The sequence below is a fragment of the Dysidea avara genome, chromosome 2 (genome assembly GCF_963678975.1).
Source record: "Dysidea avara chromosome 2, odDysAvar1.4, whole genome shotgun sequence".
NCBI classification, from domain to species: domain Eukaryota; kingdom Metazoa; phylum Porifera; class Demospongiae; order Dictyoceratida; family Dysideidae; genus Dysidea; species Dysidea avara.
In genome coordinates this window covers 28,435,739-28,454,626 of record NC_089273.1, presented here as the reverse complement: position 1 = coordinate 28,454,626, position 18,888 = coordinate 28,435,739, and the positions used below count along the sequence as shown (strand labels likewise).

The following is an 18,888-nucleotide window of genomic DNA, read 5'->3' as shown; positions in this document are numbered from 1 at the left end:
GAAGAATCTACTATTTCAGATATTGCTCCAACCACTACTGATATGCATGGACTAAAAGGTTATTAGATAACCTAGACTCTCACAAATCCACTGGCCCAGAAAATATACCTACAAAACTGCTAAAACAATTCAGCCCTGAGCTTTCCCCTGCCCTCACAATAATTTTTCAAGCCTCTTTGCAACAAAGTCAAGTACCAACAGATTGGAAAACAGCAAACATCATAAAAAAGGCAACTGTAGCACTCCTATGGTAATTACTGTCCTATATCACTAACCAACATCTGCTGTAAGCTACTCAACACATCATTTATACACAAATTTTCTCTCACCTTAACTCTCATCAAACACTATGTGATAACCAACACGGTTTTAGACAGGGGAGATCCTGCGAAACAATCACTCGTAACCATTGACGGCTTGGCAAGAAATCTATACAATAATATGCAAACTGATGTAATTTTCTTAGACTTTACCAAGGCTTTTGACAAAGTTAACCATTCCTGTTTACTTGATCATTATGGCATATATGGTAATCTCCTGTCCTGGCTAGAAATTTGTTTAACTCAAGGAACTCAACGCATTACTGTAGTAGGACATTACAGCTCTACAACCAACACAAACTCATGAGTACCTCAGGGATCTGTCCTAGCTACTCTATTATTTCTATGTTTTGTAAATGACCTACCAGACAGTATAAAAAGCAGAATATAACTTTACGCTGACAATGTACTTCTGTACTCAACAATCACAACACCAGATGCTTGTCACCAGAAGCCAACTTGCACACCCTAGAACAATGGGCTGAAAAGTTGAACATGATATCTAACCCTTCCAATTATGAGTTTCTTAAAGTCAACAATAAAGTGAATCCCATCAACGTGTCTTACTACGTAGAAAATGAAAAGATTAAAGAAATGCTACATGCTAAATACTTAGGAGTTACTATAGACTAACACCTAACATGGAATGAACATACAAGACAGATCACAACAAAGGCTAACAACGTCAAAAGTTTTCTCCAACAAAACCTAAAATTATGCCCTGTACATGTCAAAGTTATCTGTTAGCTACCAAATTGTGGTAAGATCAACCCTTGACCATGCATCAATCATTTGGTCACCATATACACAGAAAAACATTCAAGCTCTGGAATCTGTGCAAAGGAGGTTCGCCTGATTTGTATACAACAACTACTCACCCTACGATAGTGTACCTGACATGCTTACTAATCTTGGTTGGAGCCCTCTTGCTGACAGAGGAAAAGAACATAGTGTTCTGATGCTATATAAAATAATTTACCATCAAGTAGATATTGACACTGACTCCTTACTCCCACCTTGCCTTATAGCCATTCTACACGTGGACACCCAAATAGATTCTTAGTTACCAGCAAGGATTAATGCTTTCTCAAATTCTTTTTCCAAGTAGTGCCTCAAGCTATGGAACTGTGGCATTCTTATAAACCAGAAGAGAGCAGCACAAAATGAACAACACTCTTGACACTAAAGCACATGTACAATGATGTGATTCTGTTCTAATTAAGGTTACAAAGACAGTTCTAATTAATGATACATAGTTACATAGTTAGTGTTACAATAATGTATGCAGTGCTTAGTAAGTTTTATATTACTAATGTTACATCACTCCCCCACCAGTTGTAGTTTCCCCACACGGATTATTGTCGCACATAATCATCTAGTCTGGCTGGAGGTCTGCAAGTTCTCTGAGGACGGGTGTCATTTGCATTGCTTCTGCCACATCTGGTGGTACCAAATTTGTAGAACTTGTATATTCTGCTACTCCAGATGTATGACTAGCTCCAACGTCACTGTCCTTTTGATTTCTGGATTGAGGCTTGCTGTGGTGGTGTGTAACAGAGTTTCAGTCGGTTTCTATGTACCACGAATGTCTATGTTCCCCCAACTAACTGAATTTTGTAATTGACAACACCCGGTTTATCTAACACAGTGTAGGGGCCCTTCCATAAGGATGCAAGCTTCTTTGTTCTTCCCTGTGGTATCACAGAATTGTATAACCAGACTCGGTCGCCCACTTGGAAATCTTCTGCAACTCCATGACGATCATGTAGAGATTTTTGCCGGGCTTGTTGTAGCTGCAGTTGCTCTCTGACAAAAGACTGAGACATTCTCATTTGCTGATGAGCTGCTTGCATGAACTGGGGGTAAGATTTCATCTGGCTTGTCTGTACTCTGTTAAGCATGAAGTCAATAGGGAGTTATGGTGAACAGCCAAAATTAAGGTGGTATGGTGTGAAATTGGTAGATTCATGAATTGCAGTACGGTAAGCAAAGAGGGCTTTGGGCAGTTGCAAATCCCAATCGTTTTGGTCACTGTCTACTAGTTTAGCCAGAATTGATTCTACCGTCCGGTTAAATCTTTCTACTTGACCGTTGCCCTCAGGATGATATGCTGAAGTTCTCGTGGTTGCAATGCCTAACAACTGGCAAAGGGATTGGATGACAGCACTATGGAGAATTTCCCCCTGATCACTGTGGATACAAGTTGGTGCTCCATATCAACAAACTACCTCGTTTAGCATAATGGTGGCTAAAGTGTTGGCCATGACATCTTTCAATGGAAATGCTTCATCCCATTTGGTGAACAAGTCAGTGATAACTAGGATGTATTTGTTTCCTTGTGAGGAGGTTGGGAGGGGCCAAGGGTCTAGATGAACTGATAGTCTAGAGCCCAACGGTGCTGGTGGATTTGGTTGTGGGGGGTTACGCCTTTGGCGTTGGTCACACTACTTCACCCAGGACTCCACAGCTTGTTCATATCTAGGCCAATAGAAATGGGTCTTAACATAGCCTAGGGTTTTCTTTACACCAAAGTGGCCAAGGTGATCATGTACCTCCCTAAGCACCACATCCATAAGACTGGCAGGAACGACCAACTGTGTGTGAGTCAGCTGAGTAGTTACTTCCTTGAATTCATGACAGATGATGCCATCCTTAATAAAACACTTCCTCAGGCCGGGAGAGCACCCACGAGGGACAGTCCCTTGTTTGATATGTTGCTTCAGGACAGCAAGGTCTGGGTCATCGATTTGTGCATTCTTGAGAGTGTCAAGGTTAGCCAGTGAGATGTCATCTACTGTAGTTAGCAAATTTTCCAAGGTTGGAGGTATTCTGGAGAGTGCATCAGCATTGGAGTTACTATATAGCACCACTCTTGTACTCAAATTGGAAGTTGAATTGTTGCAGGTATAGCAGCCAGCGAGCAAGGCATCCCCCAGTATCTTTAAGTCCTTTAAGTGAAGTTAAGAGGTTATGGTCAGTCAGCAGTTTGAACTGGAATACATACAAGTATGGGTAAAACTCCTTTACTGAGTTAACCACAGCAAGCGCCTCCCATTCAATAGTGGAATAATTCCTGTCAGCTCCAGTATGCAATGACTTTCTCTTGGCCGTCCTGCACCTGGCTAAGGACACCTCCAATTGCATAGCCTGAGGCATCAGTTGCAACTATGAAAGGGATTTCAAAACACGGAAAAGCTAAGACTGGTGGGGTGATTAGCTTGGTTTTGAGAGTATTGAATGCGTTATCACACTCTGATGTACAATTAAAAGCCTTAGTGTTCTTGCGAAGGAGCCGATAGAGGGGCTCTGCTATTGCTGCAAAAGAGGGAATAAAATGCCAATAGTAATTTGACAACCCTATGAACTGCTTGACCTCCTTGCTGGAACGAGGGGTTGGGTAACTAGCCACTGATGTTAGTTTAGCCTTGTCCAGCACAATTCCTTGGTTGGAGATAATATGATCCAAGTAAGGAACATGTGTCTTGGCGAAATGACACTTCAGCTTTAAACCGGCAGTTCTGAGGTGGTCAAAGATGGAGGATAGTCGGATTAGATGGTCGGCAAAATTTGAACTGAACGCAATGATATCATCTAAATAGATTAAACAGTGCATACCCGATAGTCCGGCCAAAGTACATTCCATCAGGCATTGAAATGTGGCCGGAGCATTGGTAAGGCCAAAGGGCATGAAATTAAATTCAAAGTGCCCTTTGATGTGGAAAATGCTGTTTCTCCTTGTGTACAGGGTCGACTTCCACCTGCCAATAGCCGGAAGCTAGGTCTAACGTTGTGAAGAACGTTGAACCAGCCAGGGAGTCAAGGATGGAGTCTATCCATGGTAAGGGATAAGCATCATGGTGAGTGACATTATTAAGCTTATGGTAGTCCACACAAAATCTCCACGACCCATCCTTTTTTTGGACCATGACAACTGGTGAACTCCACGGGCTAAAACTCTGTTGGATGACTTCCTGTTGTAGCATCTTATGTACTTCTGTATCAATTGCATCCCGTAAGGCTACTGGCTGGCGACACACAGGTTGGCGGATGGGGGGACCCTCTGTATAAATTGTGTGTTTTACTATTGATGTGTGTCCCAGGGGCTGATCTTTAGTAGCAAACAAATCGCTGTACTGATGTAGCAGTGCAAGTAGCTCTTACTGTTGGTCAGGGGATAGTTTTGTGTCTGTCAAGTCGATGTTATGGGGGACAGATTGAGGCAAAAATGGCTTTTCAGTGGATTCTACCATAAGCAATTCTGACAGTGGTGTGATGTTACCAACCTTGGTACCCTTATAGGTGGTGGTTGCTGCTGGACTGATATTCATTATCTGAATAAAGGTACGGTCATGCCTCACAATTGGGCTAAGGGTTCTGGCAGCTATTAGGTGTTGTGGTAGTTTAATATTCTCAGATGGCTCAAGTAGAATTCTGTTAAAATCATGCTGCCTCCATTCGCTGGGTAGTGAAACATCAACTAACTGGACTGTTCAGCCTGGGATGGTAACATTCTTAAGGGCAAATATCACCACATTGCTAGGGGGCTGAATGGTATTGGCTATACCATGTGTCAGAGTGAATGGTATGTTATGGCCTTTAATCACTACATTATTATGTTTGTAATTGATTATGACTTCATGTGTGACAAGGTAATCAGCCCCCAGTAGGCAATCAACAGTTAATGCATTAACAATAGTGAATACCTGTTCACTCTGATAACTCCCTATCTTCACCGGAATCTTGATCTGTCCTACCACATCCAGAAGGGTTCCGTTTGCTCCCACTGGCATTGTTCTAGCTTCAGTAATCCTGTCTCAAAACTCACTAGGGAGAGTGTTCAGCCGTATCACTGACATCGTCACCCCAGAGTCTAATAAAATAGTTACAGGTGAGTGACCAATCAGACCGTTAATTCTTAAAATGGTGTTAATGCTATAGCAGTCACCGCTGTCTGTCTGCCATGGGTGGTGGATTAAGTGTGACAACACCAGCTGGCATCCACCATCGGGGCTGGCTGGCCGATTGAAGTTAAAGGACAGTCACAGCATAGATGACCCTCCTCCCCACATTTATAACAAGGGCCAATGCAGCAATTCCTGTGTTGTCCATGATTTCAGTTGTAAGCAAAACCTTCAGCCTGTTGATGAGGTCCAGTACAGGTTTGTTGTATTGCCAGCTCCAGAGACTCTAGTTGCTTGGTCAAGGTGTCTAGAAGTGCAGCGGTGTTCAATGCCTCTGAGGTCTTCTGGGTCCACTCAATAGTGTGGACAGAATCATCTTCCCCACCAAACTCCAAGGCATATTCGATAGCTGTGGTGTCCTTGACAGCTGCAGCAAAATTGGCCGGTTTTTCTCGTAGTAACAACTGCCAACCTATTTCTGGGTGAAGTCCTGTGAGAAATCTTTGTAACAAGACTGTTGAAGTCATCGCTTCCTCTGGATATCCACTTTTAAAAAGCTGCTAGAGGAAAGATGTGAAATCAGTCACTTTCTCACCCTGACCTTGGTTGCATTGATTAAAGTTCTTGGAAGCGATCAATGGGTCTTCCTTCTTGCCAGCTCTATCTTCCAACGCTGTCCTCAGCAACTTCAAATCGCCCTTAACGTCATTCTCGAGCTCCATGTAGTAATCAATTAGTTTGCCCCTCAACAGCGTTGGTATGACTGTGAGCTGTTTAGTGGCTGTGGTGACAAACTCGAAACGGGTCCATCCTCGTTTCAGGTCCTCCACTATACTGTTAAAAATGAAGAGTAACCACCACTCTAAAGAGTTCTTAGTGTAGGGAGGATTTAACACCCCTGGAGAGTAACCCAACACTCCAAAGAGAATAATCATTACTCTGAAGAGTAAGTAACACCACCTTCAGAGAATGTGTTACTCCTTTAGAGTAATGGTTACTCTCCAGGAGTGTTAAATCCTCCCTGCACTGGGAACTCTTTAAGAGTTGTGGTTACTCTATATTTTAACAGTGTACTAGTTCCGGGAGTGGCAGTTCCAGCTGCGCCATAGTAGACGATGTCTTGGACGTCCGAACTAGGATTACACACAGGCAAACAAATATACTAGCTTCGATCAACTTTCCTGAGTAGGTACTGTTTACGGTATTAGGAACAAATTATGTCCCATGGCACCAGGGTAATCGCTTAAGAAACACTCCTGTCACCAATGTGGCATTCTTATAAACCGGCAGAGAGCAGCACAAAATGAACATTACTCTTGACACATTAAACACATGTACAATCACGTGATTCTGTTTTAATTAATGATACATAATTAGTGTTACAATAATGTATACAGTGTTGAGTAAGTTCAATATTACTAATGTTAGCTACAGAACTCTCTATCAAATGATGATGTACGTATTTCTGATCTCAGCCAATTTAAGCAAAGGATAACAGGACTGCTCTTTTAATTTAAATAATTTTTGTAATGTAATTACTTTGTCCATAACATCATTAGCCTGCACAGTAATAATAATAAATTAATTAATTGAAAATGGCTGTAGCTTACAAACACAATGCACTACAGAATTCAAACTTACACCATTGTATTCGCCGTGAATAGGGGAGTCCAGTACTGCGTTAGTTTTTCCTTCTATAACCTGTCTTTACTACATACAGAGACAAAATCAGTGAAGAAAGATCGATTGCGTATGATCGCTTCGACAAGACGTAAACCAATGTCCATAACTCACTTATCCTTTAGTTTACTGTAATGAAACAAAGATTTTTGAACTCCTCTTGAGTAGGCAAATAAGATGATATACACGTTTTTATCATGCACCCTTTCTTCACAAAGTTTAAAAATTTTCCGATTTTTTCAAATAGGCAAATATTTTACCCATTACAATCTATGGCTTATAACTACTTAAAATTTAGGCTTGCACCAATATGTCAGGTTTTTGTCACATTTTTCTTGATTTACAGTAAGGAATTTGTATAAAATGTGTAAAAATTTGACATGCGTAGCTTCAACCATTGGTAGGCATTCCAGCCCGATTTTTAAATTTTGGAAAAATGGGCTTTTTATATGCTCAATAGATAGAGTATTGATTGCCGATCTCAGAAATATATAGTTTGTTGAGCTGGAATTAGCTACTTTGGCATGCACAGTGCTTAAAAACTGGAAAAAGGTACATTTTTTCTCCAGGGCTCCCCATACATTTTAAAGGGAAAAATGGTACAATTAAATCAGGAAGCCATCTAGCAATCTGGACTATCTTGAAACTGCAGTTGCTTCTAGCTGCACGTTTGTACATGTAATGAGAGTAACTTCAGATTGTATCAGATCTCAGCGATCTTTGTATGCTTTGTGGTGAGCAAATATATTTCACCTACTACACACTTCTCAATACAATGGTGTATGCCTATAGGCAAGAGGCTATGTCAAGTAAGCAAAAACATCACGTTAACAACTTATAAGGGAAACAACTAAAGTGGAGGTGCCACAATGATGCAACAATACCTAAGGTGGAGTTGTGGTTTCAATTATGGCATTGTTATGCCGACTTTGAAGTGGTTTATACTTTTGAGCTGATGACACAGCCATCAGAAAATTGCTCTGGAGTTGAAAATCGCTAGCCAGAGCGAAGTAACTACGCACTTTAAAGTAAGCACCAGTGACTACCTTCCACCCAACAGTAGGTTTTTTAAAGTATTCTACATACATTACAAGGTTTGAAAAGATTACAAAACAACACAAAACTTACTTATATGTAACGCGCACGATAAAACTAAGATTTTCATGATGATCAGCGTGTTGACAAATCCCACAGCGATTTTCATCCTCATTGGAGCTCGGACGACGGAGCAATCCCAAGTTAAACACGAGTTGTTATTTTGTGCCAGGGTTCTATTGGGAAATATACGGAGAATTTTTTAATTTAAAAATCTCGGATACTGGAATGCCTACCATTGGCAAGTTGCAACATACTAAATTCTTAAAACTGACCATAGGCATTTCTCGATGCTTTTAAATCCAGTTTTCCTATAGACTAGGTCACATAACTACAATTATTGTATTCATTAATACCAATCTGTACCTCTGCATAATAGTAATTATATGTATGATGTTTGTGATTTCCGCACTGCCTCATACATAGCCAGTGGCGGATCCAAGGAGTGGGCAGGTGTCTCTCTTCCCCCCCTCCTCAAAAATTCAAATAAATAAATAAAACAATCAAGATATATATACTTTAATAGAGCAGTCAGTCAAATACTCTAATAGAAAATTCACACACACTGTTATTGATAATCCTCCATAGTTGCTGAGTATTAAACAAACTAGTATCTACAGCACTATCCCATGCATGCATGGACACACTTAGCTTGCTAAGGATATTTTAATGCACATGGTTTTGCGTATGTCCTTAGGCATGCGTCTATCATGCCGGCATAATTTCGGGAATAATAGGTACTGAAAAGCTTTGGGGAATATTCCGGAATAATCGGATGAATTCTAAGAATAATTGGTACAAAATTATGAGTTTCTGTTGTGGTGCAGTGTAAAAATCTTTTAGATTTACTACCAAAACAGTACAAGCATAAAACGGTGAAAACGATCGAGATACTCTAATAGAGCAGTCACTTACTCTAATAGAGCAGTCAACTTCGAGTCCATAATTCTAATAGAGCAGTCACTTGTTTAAAAACCCTAACAAAAGTACTAATTTGGCACACATATTTGGAAATAATTTGAGAATAATAGGTAGATTCAGGAATAATTTTGAGCATAATAGGTGAATAAACAAGAAGTGCCAGAAAGAATAATAGGAAGATTTTGGAGCATAATAGACTTAAGCCTATTATTAACAATTATACAAATTATACGTAGCTATAGCTAGCTGAACTACTCATGACTGCACTTATCTCTACACAACTCTTGATCAATGTAGAAAGCAGTATGATTTAGCTAGGAATTTGTGCATAAAACTATACTCTACATCAAAATTTTCAGTCCTAATACATATCAGATAGCTACATATTCTGGGGGACTGCGCCACCCAGATCCCCTACTCTGTCTACCTACTACCCTGGTGCACCCCCTTGACAAAACCTGGATCCGCCCCTGATAGCTATATTGTGACAAGCATTGTGGTTTTTCATGATAGTTAACTGTCAACTGCTCACTGCTCCCAATTATGGATTGATAAATTGTTCATTTGGAGATGATGGCATACTGAATTCTGGAGATGTTTGCAGCCTTAAATGCAATTCTGGTTATGGACTGAATGGAAGTACTAGCAGGACCTGTGGAGATGATGGAACCTGGAGTGGAAGTAACACATTCTGCAATGAGTTAATTGGTATGTTTTTATCAAGTGTATATGCAATTATATGAGCTCAGTGTACAGTAAGAATTTGTCAATAGCAGTATTCCTACAAACACTCTATACTACACTGTTTATCACAAAGTTGTTTAGTTGCATAATTACATTGTTATACATATTTTTAAAAAACATACGTACAATTAAACACACAAAAGGACGTTTTTCCTTAATCACTATATGTGACCGGGCCTGCGAAAACAGGGCATGTGGGCACAAACTACACCCTATCACTCTACAGCTCATATCTCAGTGCTGGAAACATATATTTCCATTCTGTAACTTGCATTATGATGCCAATTAAATACTTACTAAGAGCAGATAATTGCAATGTCATAGCATAATGGTACAAAATGTTATGTGTGATGAAAGTGTAAAAAAGTAGGCAAAAATCATGTGCCCACATGCCCTATTATCGCAGGCCCGGTCACATATACTTTCTTTACACTCTGTATATCATTATTCTTGTGTCAATTATGCCAGCATAATTTCAAGCATAACATCGTTGAAACCGGGTCGGGTCATCCCGGTCAACCGGGTCACATTTTCTCCGGGTCCGACCCGGTTTACAAATTATCCGGGTCTGACCTGGATTGGATCACGTGAGAAACAAAGTTGTTCGTTTGACGTGGAAACTTATAAACGGTATCGCGTTACCAATATACGCTCAGCCACGCCCATTTATTAGTAAGTGCAGTATGTAGCACGAAACTGAGGGTATCTATGGTGAGGGGTAGCTATTGTCAGTAGGTGATGACCTTTTTTTTGGTCTTCAACCTACAGTAGGTTGAAGTTGCAATATTTACTCAACACGAATCGAACGCTCAAAACGTAGTCTCGATCGCTCGCTCGAGACTAGCCGAAACATAGCTCTTATCGCACGCCTCGGCTTTAATCAATCCGGGTCACATCCGGATCAGTGGGTCATCCGGGTCAGCAGTAGTGACTCGGTTTGAACGTTGATGCATAACAGGTTAACAAAAGCATCAAGCATTATGCCAGCATAATAGGACAATTTTTAAGAATTTTAATTAAATGCACAATGCGTGTGCCAAAAATACTGCAGTGAAATCATAGATCTATGGTGAAATGAACACAGTGCACATTGTTATTGCATTTCATACCAAAAAGCCTGGAATGTAATTATTTTTACTGTTTCTTGGTTGATTAATAACACTTCACAGAAGTAAGATCGAAATACTCTAATAGAGCAGTCACTTACTTTAATACAACATTCAGCAAATCCTAATAAATAATGTTGATTTGGGAGCATGATTTTAAGCATAATAGGCTGACTTTTTTAGCAGTACTCAAACTTGGTTAATAGACAGTTCAAAGCATAATTGGTTCAAGCCTATAATCAAGACACACGGTAGTGTGTCGCGCGGCCCAAGAAGCCGGCGCGCCACACCGTGAGTATATTAACAGGAAGAGAGTAAACGCGATTTTAACACCTTTGTAGCTCCGTGATTCCTTATTCGATTGAAACCAAAGTTGCTACAGAAGTGTCCAGTAGCTAGGAGAGTTCACATTCCAAATTTGCAGAAAATCGCTTGAGCCATTTCCGAGTTACGAGCGGCCAAATTTTTATTTTTAATTTTTTTTATCCCGGGCTTGATGGACTTCCCTTGCCTACCACCCCCAGCACATAAATGGCCTGTGCTGGACAAACCGGGACTTTCTTAGTCCACGGCAAACTGAGACTCTGCCCGAATCAGCTCCACAATTGGGGGAGTCTTAACATAGTGACCGATGGATGAGCGGGCTCAGCGGATGCATTGTATGGAGGACCGCAAGAGAGAAAAAGATAGACAGCACCTTAACCACCCCATGACAACAGAGTAATCATCGCCCCACTTATTTGAAAGTTGATGAGCCGAGCGTTGATAAAAAAACAGAAGCCTCATGAGCCAGACCACCAGAGGCAGACATTACCAGGGGGGTAAAAGAGGCATGCTCCTCCTCACGAATTCTCTGAGCATACGCGCGTTTCTTAATGTTCTCGTGCCTCCGATAACAGGAGGCCAGTGATGAGGACGCATTAGAAGCAGCCAGAGGGTTGAACACCCGCACATCCACAAAACATCTTTCACTTCTTCCACCCCAAAAACCATTCATGGCGATGTCAAGACGAGCACCATCTTGGATATTGGCAGAAGCAGGGTAGTCCTGCTGTGAAACCGGCTGCATGGAGCTCTGGTTCAACAGCTACCTGAGAGCATACTTCAGTCAACAGGGTAGCAGTTAGATCTCTGATCTCATTGTGTCGGATAGAAGGTAAGCCACCCTTGGGACAGGATAAAGCATGCTCCACTGAAAAGGAAGTCCCACATGCACAGTGAGCAGGAGTCCGCTGAGGAGACCACCCATAACGTAGTGCCACGGCATCGTGAAACGCGGACTTATGCAGTGCAAAGCCATGTTACTGTAGGGGCCGGGTGGTAAGCCAGTTGGAGGCCCCTTTGGCTGAGGCTAGATCTAAAGCGCGTTGAGAGGAGGGATCTAAGTGGGTACGCAAACTGGAAGATCTATCCGAATAGTTGGAAGATTTGGAATTGCGGATTGCGGACTTGCGAGATAGCTGTTCTATTTTAACAATAGCCGAATTGGTACCCCGGTCTAGAATGAATTGTGAAAGAGACTCAGTAATGTGACACGAGGCTGAATACTCCTCAGCTGTAATAAGAGTTGGGTTTATAATACCCAAACCACCATATCGAGGTGGAAGGGCAAATAATTTACGGATTGTGTCATTTGGTGGAGAGTATCCCATCAAAGTAGGGATAAGAAGCCGGCGTTTCACGGAGTTATGACCGAATATTTGCATAAAATAAGGTCGAAGGTCTGTCACGCCCACAGGGTAAACCGCTTGAAGGAATGAGCTGAAAATTGTTATGTAGATGGAGTAACTATCGTAGGAGTGCCTTTTTTTGTGGTGTGAAAGGAATCCAGTTAAAGGCCATCGAGATATGACACAAAACCCAACGAGTGTCACAATTACGCGATCGATTTTTATGAATTAAAAAACTGTTAGTTTTCACGCTTACCAGGCAAACCGCTTAGAGCAGCGAGCTAAAAATCGATGTTTAGCTGGAATAATCATCATAGAAAGTACTTCCAGTAGTACAGAAAAATCGGATTACAAACCACTGAGTTGTGATTCCAAAACCAACTACGTGTAGAATATGCGAGATCGAGATACTCTAATAGAACAGTCACTCTAATAGAGCATTCAGCTACGTTTATAACTTATTCCATTATAGAATTATATTACATTGCAAGTTATTCTGTATGGAGTTCAGCTACAAAAAGTTAATCTTACAGACAATTCAACTACAAGCAAGTCACCCTGTAGAGAGTTCAGCTACAACAAGTCACTCTGTAGAGAATTCAGCTACAAACAAGTCACTGTGTAGAGGGTTCAGCTACAAAAAGCTATCCAGTAGAGAGCTCATCTAGATCAGCTACAAACAAGTTACTGTATACAATGTTCAGCTACAAATAAGTCACTCTGTAGAGAGTTCAGCTGCAAACAAGTCACTCTGTAGCGCAAGCAAGTCACCGTGTAGCTGGAGAGTTCAGCAATCAATCAAAAAAGCTACTCTGTAAAGAGTTCAGCGATACAAACATGTTATAACTCTATAGAGAAAGTTATAACTCTACAGAGAGATCAGCTAGAAACAAGTCATCCAGTAGAGAGATCAGTTACAAGACATCACCTTATAGACAAGTCAGATACAAAGAAACTACCATGTAGAGATTTCAGCTCCAAACAAATCACCCTGTAGAGAGTTCCAGTCATCCTGTAGAGAGAACAGCTAGAAGGATCACCTTGTAGAGAGTTTAACTGCAAACAGATCACCCTGCAGATAGTTCAGCTATGAACAGATCACCCTGTAGAGAGATCAGCTAGAAGAAATCACCTTGTAGAGAGTTCAGCTACAAAGAAACCACCATGTAGAGAGTTCAGCTGCAAACAAATCATCTGTAGAGAGTTCAGCCAGAAACAAGTTCAACCTGTAGATCAGCTAGAAACAAGTCACCCCATAGAGAAATCAGCTAGAAGAAATCACCTTGTAGAGAGTTCTGCTACAAAGAAACCACCATGTAGAGAGTTCAGCTACAAACAAATCATCTGTAGAGAGTTCAGCCAGAAACAAGTTCACCCTGTAGAGAAATCAGCTAGAAACAAGTAACCCCGTAGAGAGATCAGGTACAAAAAAACCATCCTGTAGAGAGTTCAATTACAAACAGATAATCCTATAGAGATTTCATCTACAAGCAAGTCACCATGTAGAGAGATCAGCTAGAAACAAGTCACCCTGTAAAGAGATCAATTACAAACAGAAAACCCTATAGAGAGTTCAGCTAGAAACAAGTCAGTGTGTAGAGAGATCAGCTAGAAACAAGTCACCCTGTAGAGAGATCAGCTATAAAGCAACCATCCTGTAGAGAGTTCAATTACAAACAGACAACCCTATAGAGATTTCAGCTATAAACAAGTCACTGTGTAGAGAGATCAGCTAGAAACAAGTCACCCTGTAGAGAGATCAGTTACAAACAGAAAACCCTATAGAGAGTTCAGCTAGAAACAAGTCAGCATGTAGAGAGATCAGCTAGAAACAAGTCATCCAGAGATCAGCTAGACACAAGTCATCCAGAGATCAGCTAGAAACAAGTCACCCTGTAGAGAGATCAGCTACAAAGAAACCATCCTGTAGAGAGTTCAGCTACAATCAAGTTACACTATAGAGAGATCAGCTAGAAACAAATCATCTTGTAGAGAGTTCAGTTGCAAACAAATCACCCTGTAAAGAGCTCAGCCACCCTGTAGAGAGTTCAGCTAGAACAAGTCACCTTGTAGAGAGTTCTGTCAGCTACTAAGAAAGCACCATGTAGAGTTCAGCTGCAAACAAATCACCCTGTAGACAGTTCAACTAGAAGCAAATCACCCTGAAAAGAGTTCAGCTACAAACAATGAGAGTTTCAACTACAGTTCAGTTATGTAAGAAGTCACCTTATTAACTACAGTATGTGATAATCATCATTCAATGTTAAATATACAAATATATCATCAGACAAAAGCTATGCACACAAATACTTCCTTTGTTCCACAATTCCTGCAGTAAAGAAAAAAAAAACAAGTTAAAAGGAAGCATAAAAACCATATGGCCAGCTTTGTGGCTTGCAATACAAAAAGAAGTGATATCTAAACCAAAACAGCCAAGCTGTAAAAAAAGAGTGTGGCCCCCAAAAAGGCTAAGATGTGAAATCCAAGGTGGCAGCCAAGAAATGGCTGTGATGGTAGGTTAATGGCAAAAATTTTAATTACGACAATTCAGGTGAATTTGCATTGCCTCCTCCACTAGGATTTGGCACCTAATTCATCTGAATTGTCGTAATTAAAATTTTTGCCATTAGCCTACCATCACAGCCATTTCTTGGCCGCAACCTTCGATTTCACATCTTTTTTCACCTTGGGGGCCGCACTCTTTTTTTTACAGCTTGGCTGTTTTGGTTAGTTATCACTTCTTTTTGTATTGCAAGTCACAAAGCTGGCCATATGGCTTTGATACTGCTTCCTTTTAACTTGTAAGGAATTGTGGAAGAAAGGAAGTAATTGTGTGTATAGCTTTTGTCTGATGAAATATTTGTATATTTAACATTGAATGATGATTATCACATACTGTAGTTAATAAGGTGACTTCTTACATAACTGAACTGTAGCTGAAACTCTCATTGTTTACAGCTAAATTCTTTTCAGGGTGATTTGTTTCTAGCTGAAGTCTCTACAGGATGATTTGTTTCTAGCTGAACTCTCTACAGGGTGATTTGTTTGCAGCTGAACTCTCTACATGGTGATTTCTTTGTAGCTGAACTCTCTACAAGGTGACTTGTTCAAGCTGAACTCTCTACAGGGTGGCTGAATTCTCTACAGGGTGATTTGTTTGCAACTGAACTCTCTACAAGATGATTTGTTTCTAGCTGATCTCTCTATAGTATAACTTGATTGTAGCTGAACTCTCAACAGGATGGTTTCTTTGTAGCTGATCTCTCTACAGGGTGACGTGTTTCTAGCTGATCTCTCTACAGGGTGACTTGTTTCTAGCTGATCTCTGGATGACTTGTTTCTAGTTGATCTCTCTACACGGTGACTTGTTTCTAGCTGAACTCTCTATAGGGTTATCTGTTTGTAAATGAACTCTCTACAGGATGGTTTCTTTGTAGCTGCTCTCTCTACGGGGTGACTTGTTTCTAGCTGATCTCTCTACAGGGTGAACTTGTTTCTGGCTGAACTCTCTACAGATGATTTGTTCGCAGCTGAACTCTCCACATGGTGGTTTCTTTGTAGCTGAACTCTCTACAAGGTGATTTCTTCTAGCTGATCTCTCTACAGGTTGATCTGTTCATAGCTGAACTTTCTACAGGGTGATTTGTTTGCACCTGAACTGGGTTTTCTTGTAGCTGAACTCTGTACAAAGTAACTTCTTCTAGCTGATCTCTCTTTAGGCTGACTTGTTTGTAGCTGAATTCTCTACATGGTGGTTTCTTTGTAACTAAACTCTCTATAAGGTGATGTCTTGTAGCTGATCTCTCTACTGGATGACTAATTGTTTCTAGCTGATCTCTCTATATAGTTATAACTTTCTCTATAGAGTTATAACATGTTTGTATAGCTTTTCCTAGAGTTATAACATGTTTGTATAGCTGAACTCTTTAGAGGGTGGTTTTTTGATTGGTTGCTGAACTCTCCAGCTACACGGTGACTTGTTTGTACTACAGAGTGACTTGTTTGTAGCTGAACTCTCTACAGAGTGACTTACTTGTAGCTGAACATTGCATAAAGTAACTTGTTTGTAGCTGATCTAGATGAACTCTCTACTGGGTAGCTTTTTGTAGCTGAACCCTTTACGCAGTGACTTGTTTGTAGCTGAGTTCTCTACAGAGTGACTTGTTGTCTCTACAAGGTGACTTGTTTATAGCTGAATTCTCTTCAGTGTAACTTATAATGTTCTGAATCTCTAAAGCAACATATTTGTAGCTGAACTCTCTACAGGGTGACTGCTTGTAGCTGAATTGTCTATAAGATTAACTGTTTGTAGCTGAACTCCCTACAGAATAACTTACAATGTAATATAATTCTATAATGGAGTAAGTTATAAACGTAGATGAATGCTCTATTACTAGTATTAGGGTGACTGTTCTATTAGAGTATCTCGATCTCGCATATGCTACACGTAGTTGGTTTTGGAATCACAACTCAGTGGTTTGTAATCCGATTCTTCTGTACTACTGCAAGTACTTTCTATAATGATTATTCCAGCTAAACACCGATTTTCAGCTCGCTGCTCTAAGCGGTTTGCCTAGTAATCGTGAAAACTAATAGTTTTTTAATTCATAAAAATCGATTGCGTAATTGTGACACTCGTTGGGTTTTGTGTCATATCTCGATGGCCTTTAACTGGATTCCTTTCAAACCACAAAACGGAACTCCTACGATAGTTACTCCATCTACATAGCAATTTGCAGCTCATTCCTTCAAGCGGTTTACCCTGTGGGCGTGACAGACCTTCGACCTTATTTCACGCAAATATTCGGTCATAACTCCGTGAATGTTCATCGGATTCCTACCAACCTTGGTACTGAGATTCGCCTTAATGAGCCTTTTAAGTGTGCCAAATTTCAGTCCGATTGGAGTACGCATTCGTGTTTTATGGCGGATTTTGCAAAGTGTGCGAAAAGAAGAAATAGAAGAAAAAAACCAAGAAAAAAAAACCCAAACTTTGGCCGCTCGTATCTCAAAAATGGCTGGAGCGATTTTCTTCAAATTTGGAATGTTGGCTTCCCTACAAGCGGCACCAAATTCAGGTGAATTTGGTGCCGCTTGGTCAATTGGAACAAAATTCACCTGAATTGTTGTTATTAAAATTTTTACCATTAACCTACCATCACAGCCATTTCTTGGCTGCCACCTTGGATTTCACATCTTTTTTCACCATAGCCTTTCTGAGGGCCACACTTTTTTTACAGCTTGGCTGTTTTGGATTAGATTTCACTTCTTTTTGTATTTGTATACCCCATAGGCCGGCTTTAAGGCTTTTTAGGTGGGGACTATTCTACGGAACGGAACGGAACGGAACGGAATGATGGACTAAACCACGGAACGGAACGCTTTCTCAAATTGAAGCTTGCAACTTACCATTGCTGAAACTTCCCTTATAAGTTAGCAGTGGCATCTCCAGTGGGTGGTTAAACATAAGATAAAAAGAATTAACGGATCGATTGTGGGTTTTTGTTGGTTGTCATTAGTAACGAAGTATTATTGTGGGATGAGCTGTATCAGTGATGTTCATCCATACGGAAGGGAACTTTATGTGAGCTGTTTTTCTTATTTAGACTTTAGAAAACAGTCTGGGCCGGTCTTTCAAGTCATAAGTCAGAGTATAAATAAAGCAAGCAGGAAGATACTGGTAACAGGAAAGAGCCAGCTGAATTAAAACTTGAAGAATTTTGTGCAGTGTGTGAGGAGCAAATATTTTGGTAGACCGCAAGGAGGGTATATTCTGCAAACATCACTGAAGTGTATGCATGGAGTTATTTATATATTAACAGCTGGTGCAGTGGACTAATGCCGTATTCAATAGTGAGCTGATTTTATCTGTTGCACAATTCAAGGATGTGTCTGACTGCTAGCCTTGAATCAGGCTAAATGCCAAAACTCCAAGATCAGCCAAATCTCTATTATAAGCCGCATGTGAAACCATGCCCGTAGCCACCAGGCAAACGTGATTTGGACCAGGATGTGTGTGTAATTTCAATGTATCTAGTCAGACCTGAAATGGAACACTCACATTAATTACATACTACCTAAGAATCCTAGTATTTCTTGAGTGTAACATTTCACATGCTTCACTTCAAACAAAACAGGTTAAATTTGTTCGTCTATTTTCAAGTGATTCCCAGTCCAGCTGGTCCATGAAATTACAATGGGATCACATGTATTTGTTACAGTGCGGGCTGTCCTGTGTTGGATCTACTCTAGAGTTGAGATTTCAAGGTAGACTCACTGCCAATGTACTGACACTAGTACTGTTATAGCATGTTTAAGTGGAGGACAAATGAAATAGTAATGCTAGATTATTTATGTATACAAATTTTTCATAATGAAATTGATATCCCATTTTGATTTGTACTTCCACTTTGCAACATATTCAAGAGCAAGAAGCTACCACACTTAATCT

General features: G+C 40.5%; 1 protein-coding gene across 2 annotated transcripts in view; it reads left to right on the top strand.

The window, feature by feature from the left end:
• The window catches only part of LOC136247030 (uncharacterized), a 69,953-nt gene that overhangs the window by 27,719 nt on the left and 23,346 nt on the right, over positions 1–18,888 (top strand). For both annotated transcript variants that reach the window (XM_066038622.1, XM_066038623.1), the window contains exon 3: positions 9,431–9,625. In XM_066038622.1, the coding sequence (XP_065894694.1) occupies positions 9,431–9,625 (195 nt within the window). The remainder of the gene's footprint in view (positions 1–9,430; positions 9,626–18,888) is intronic.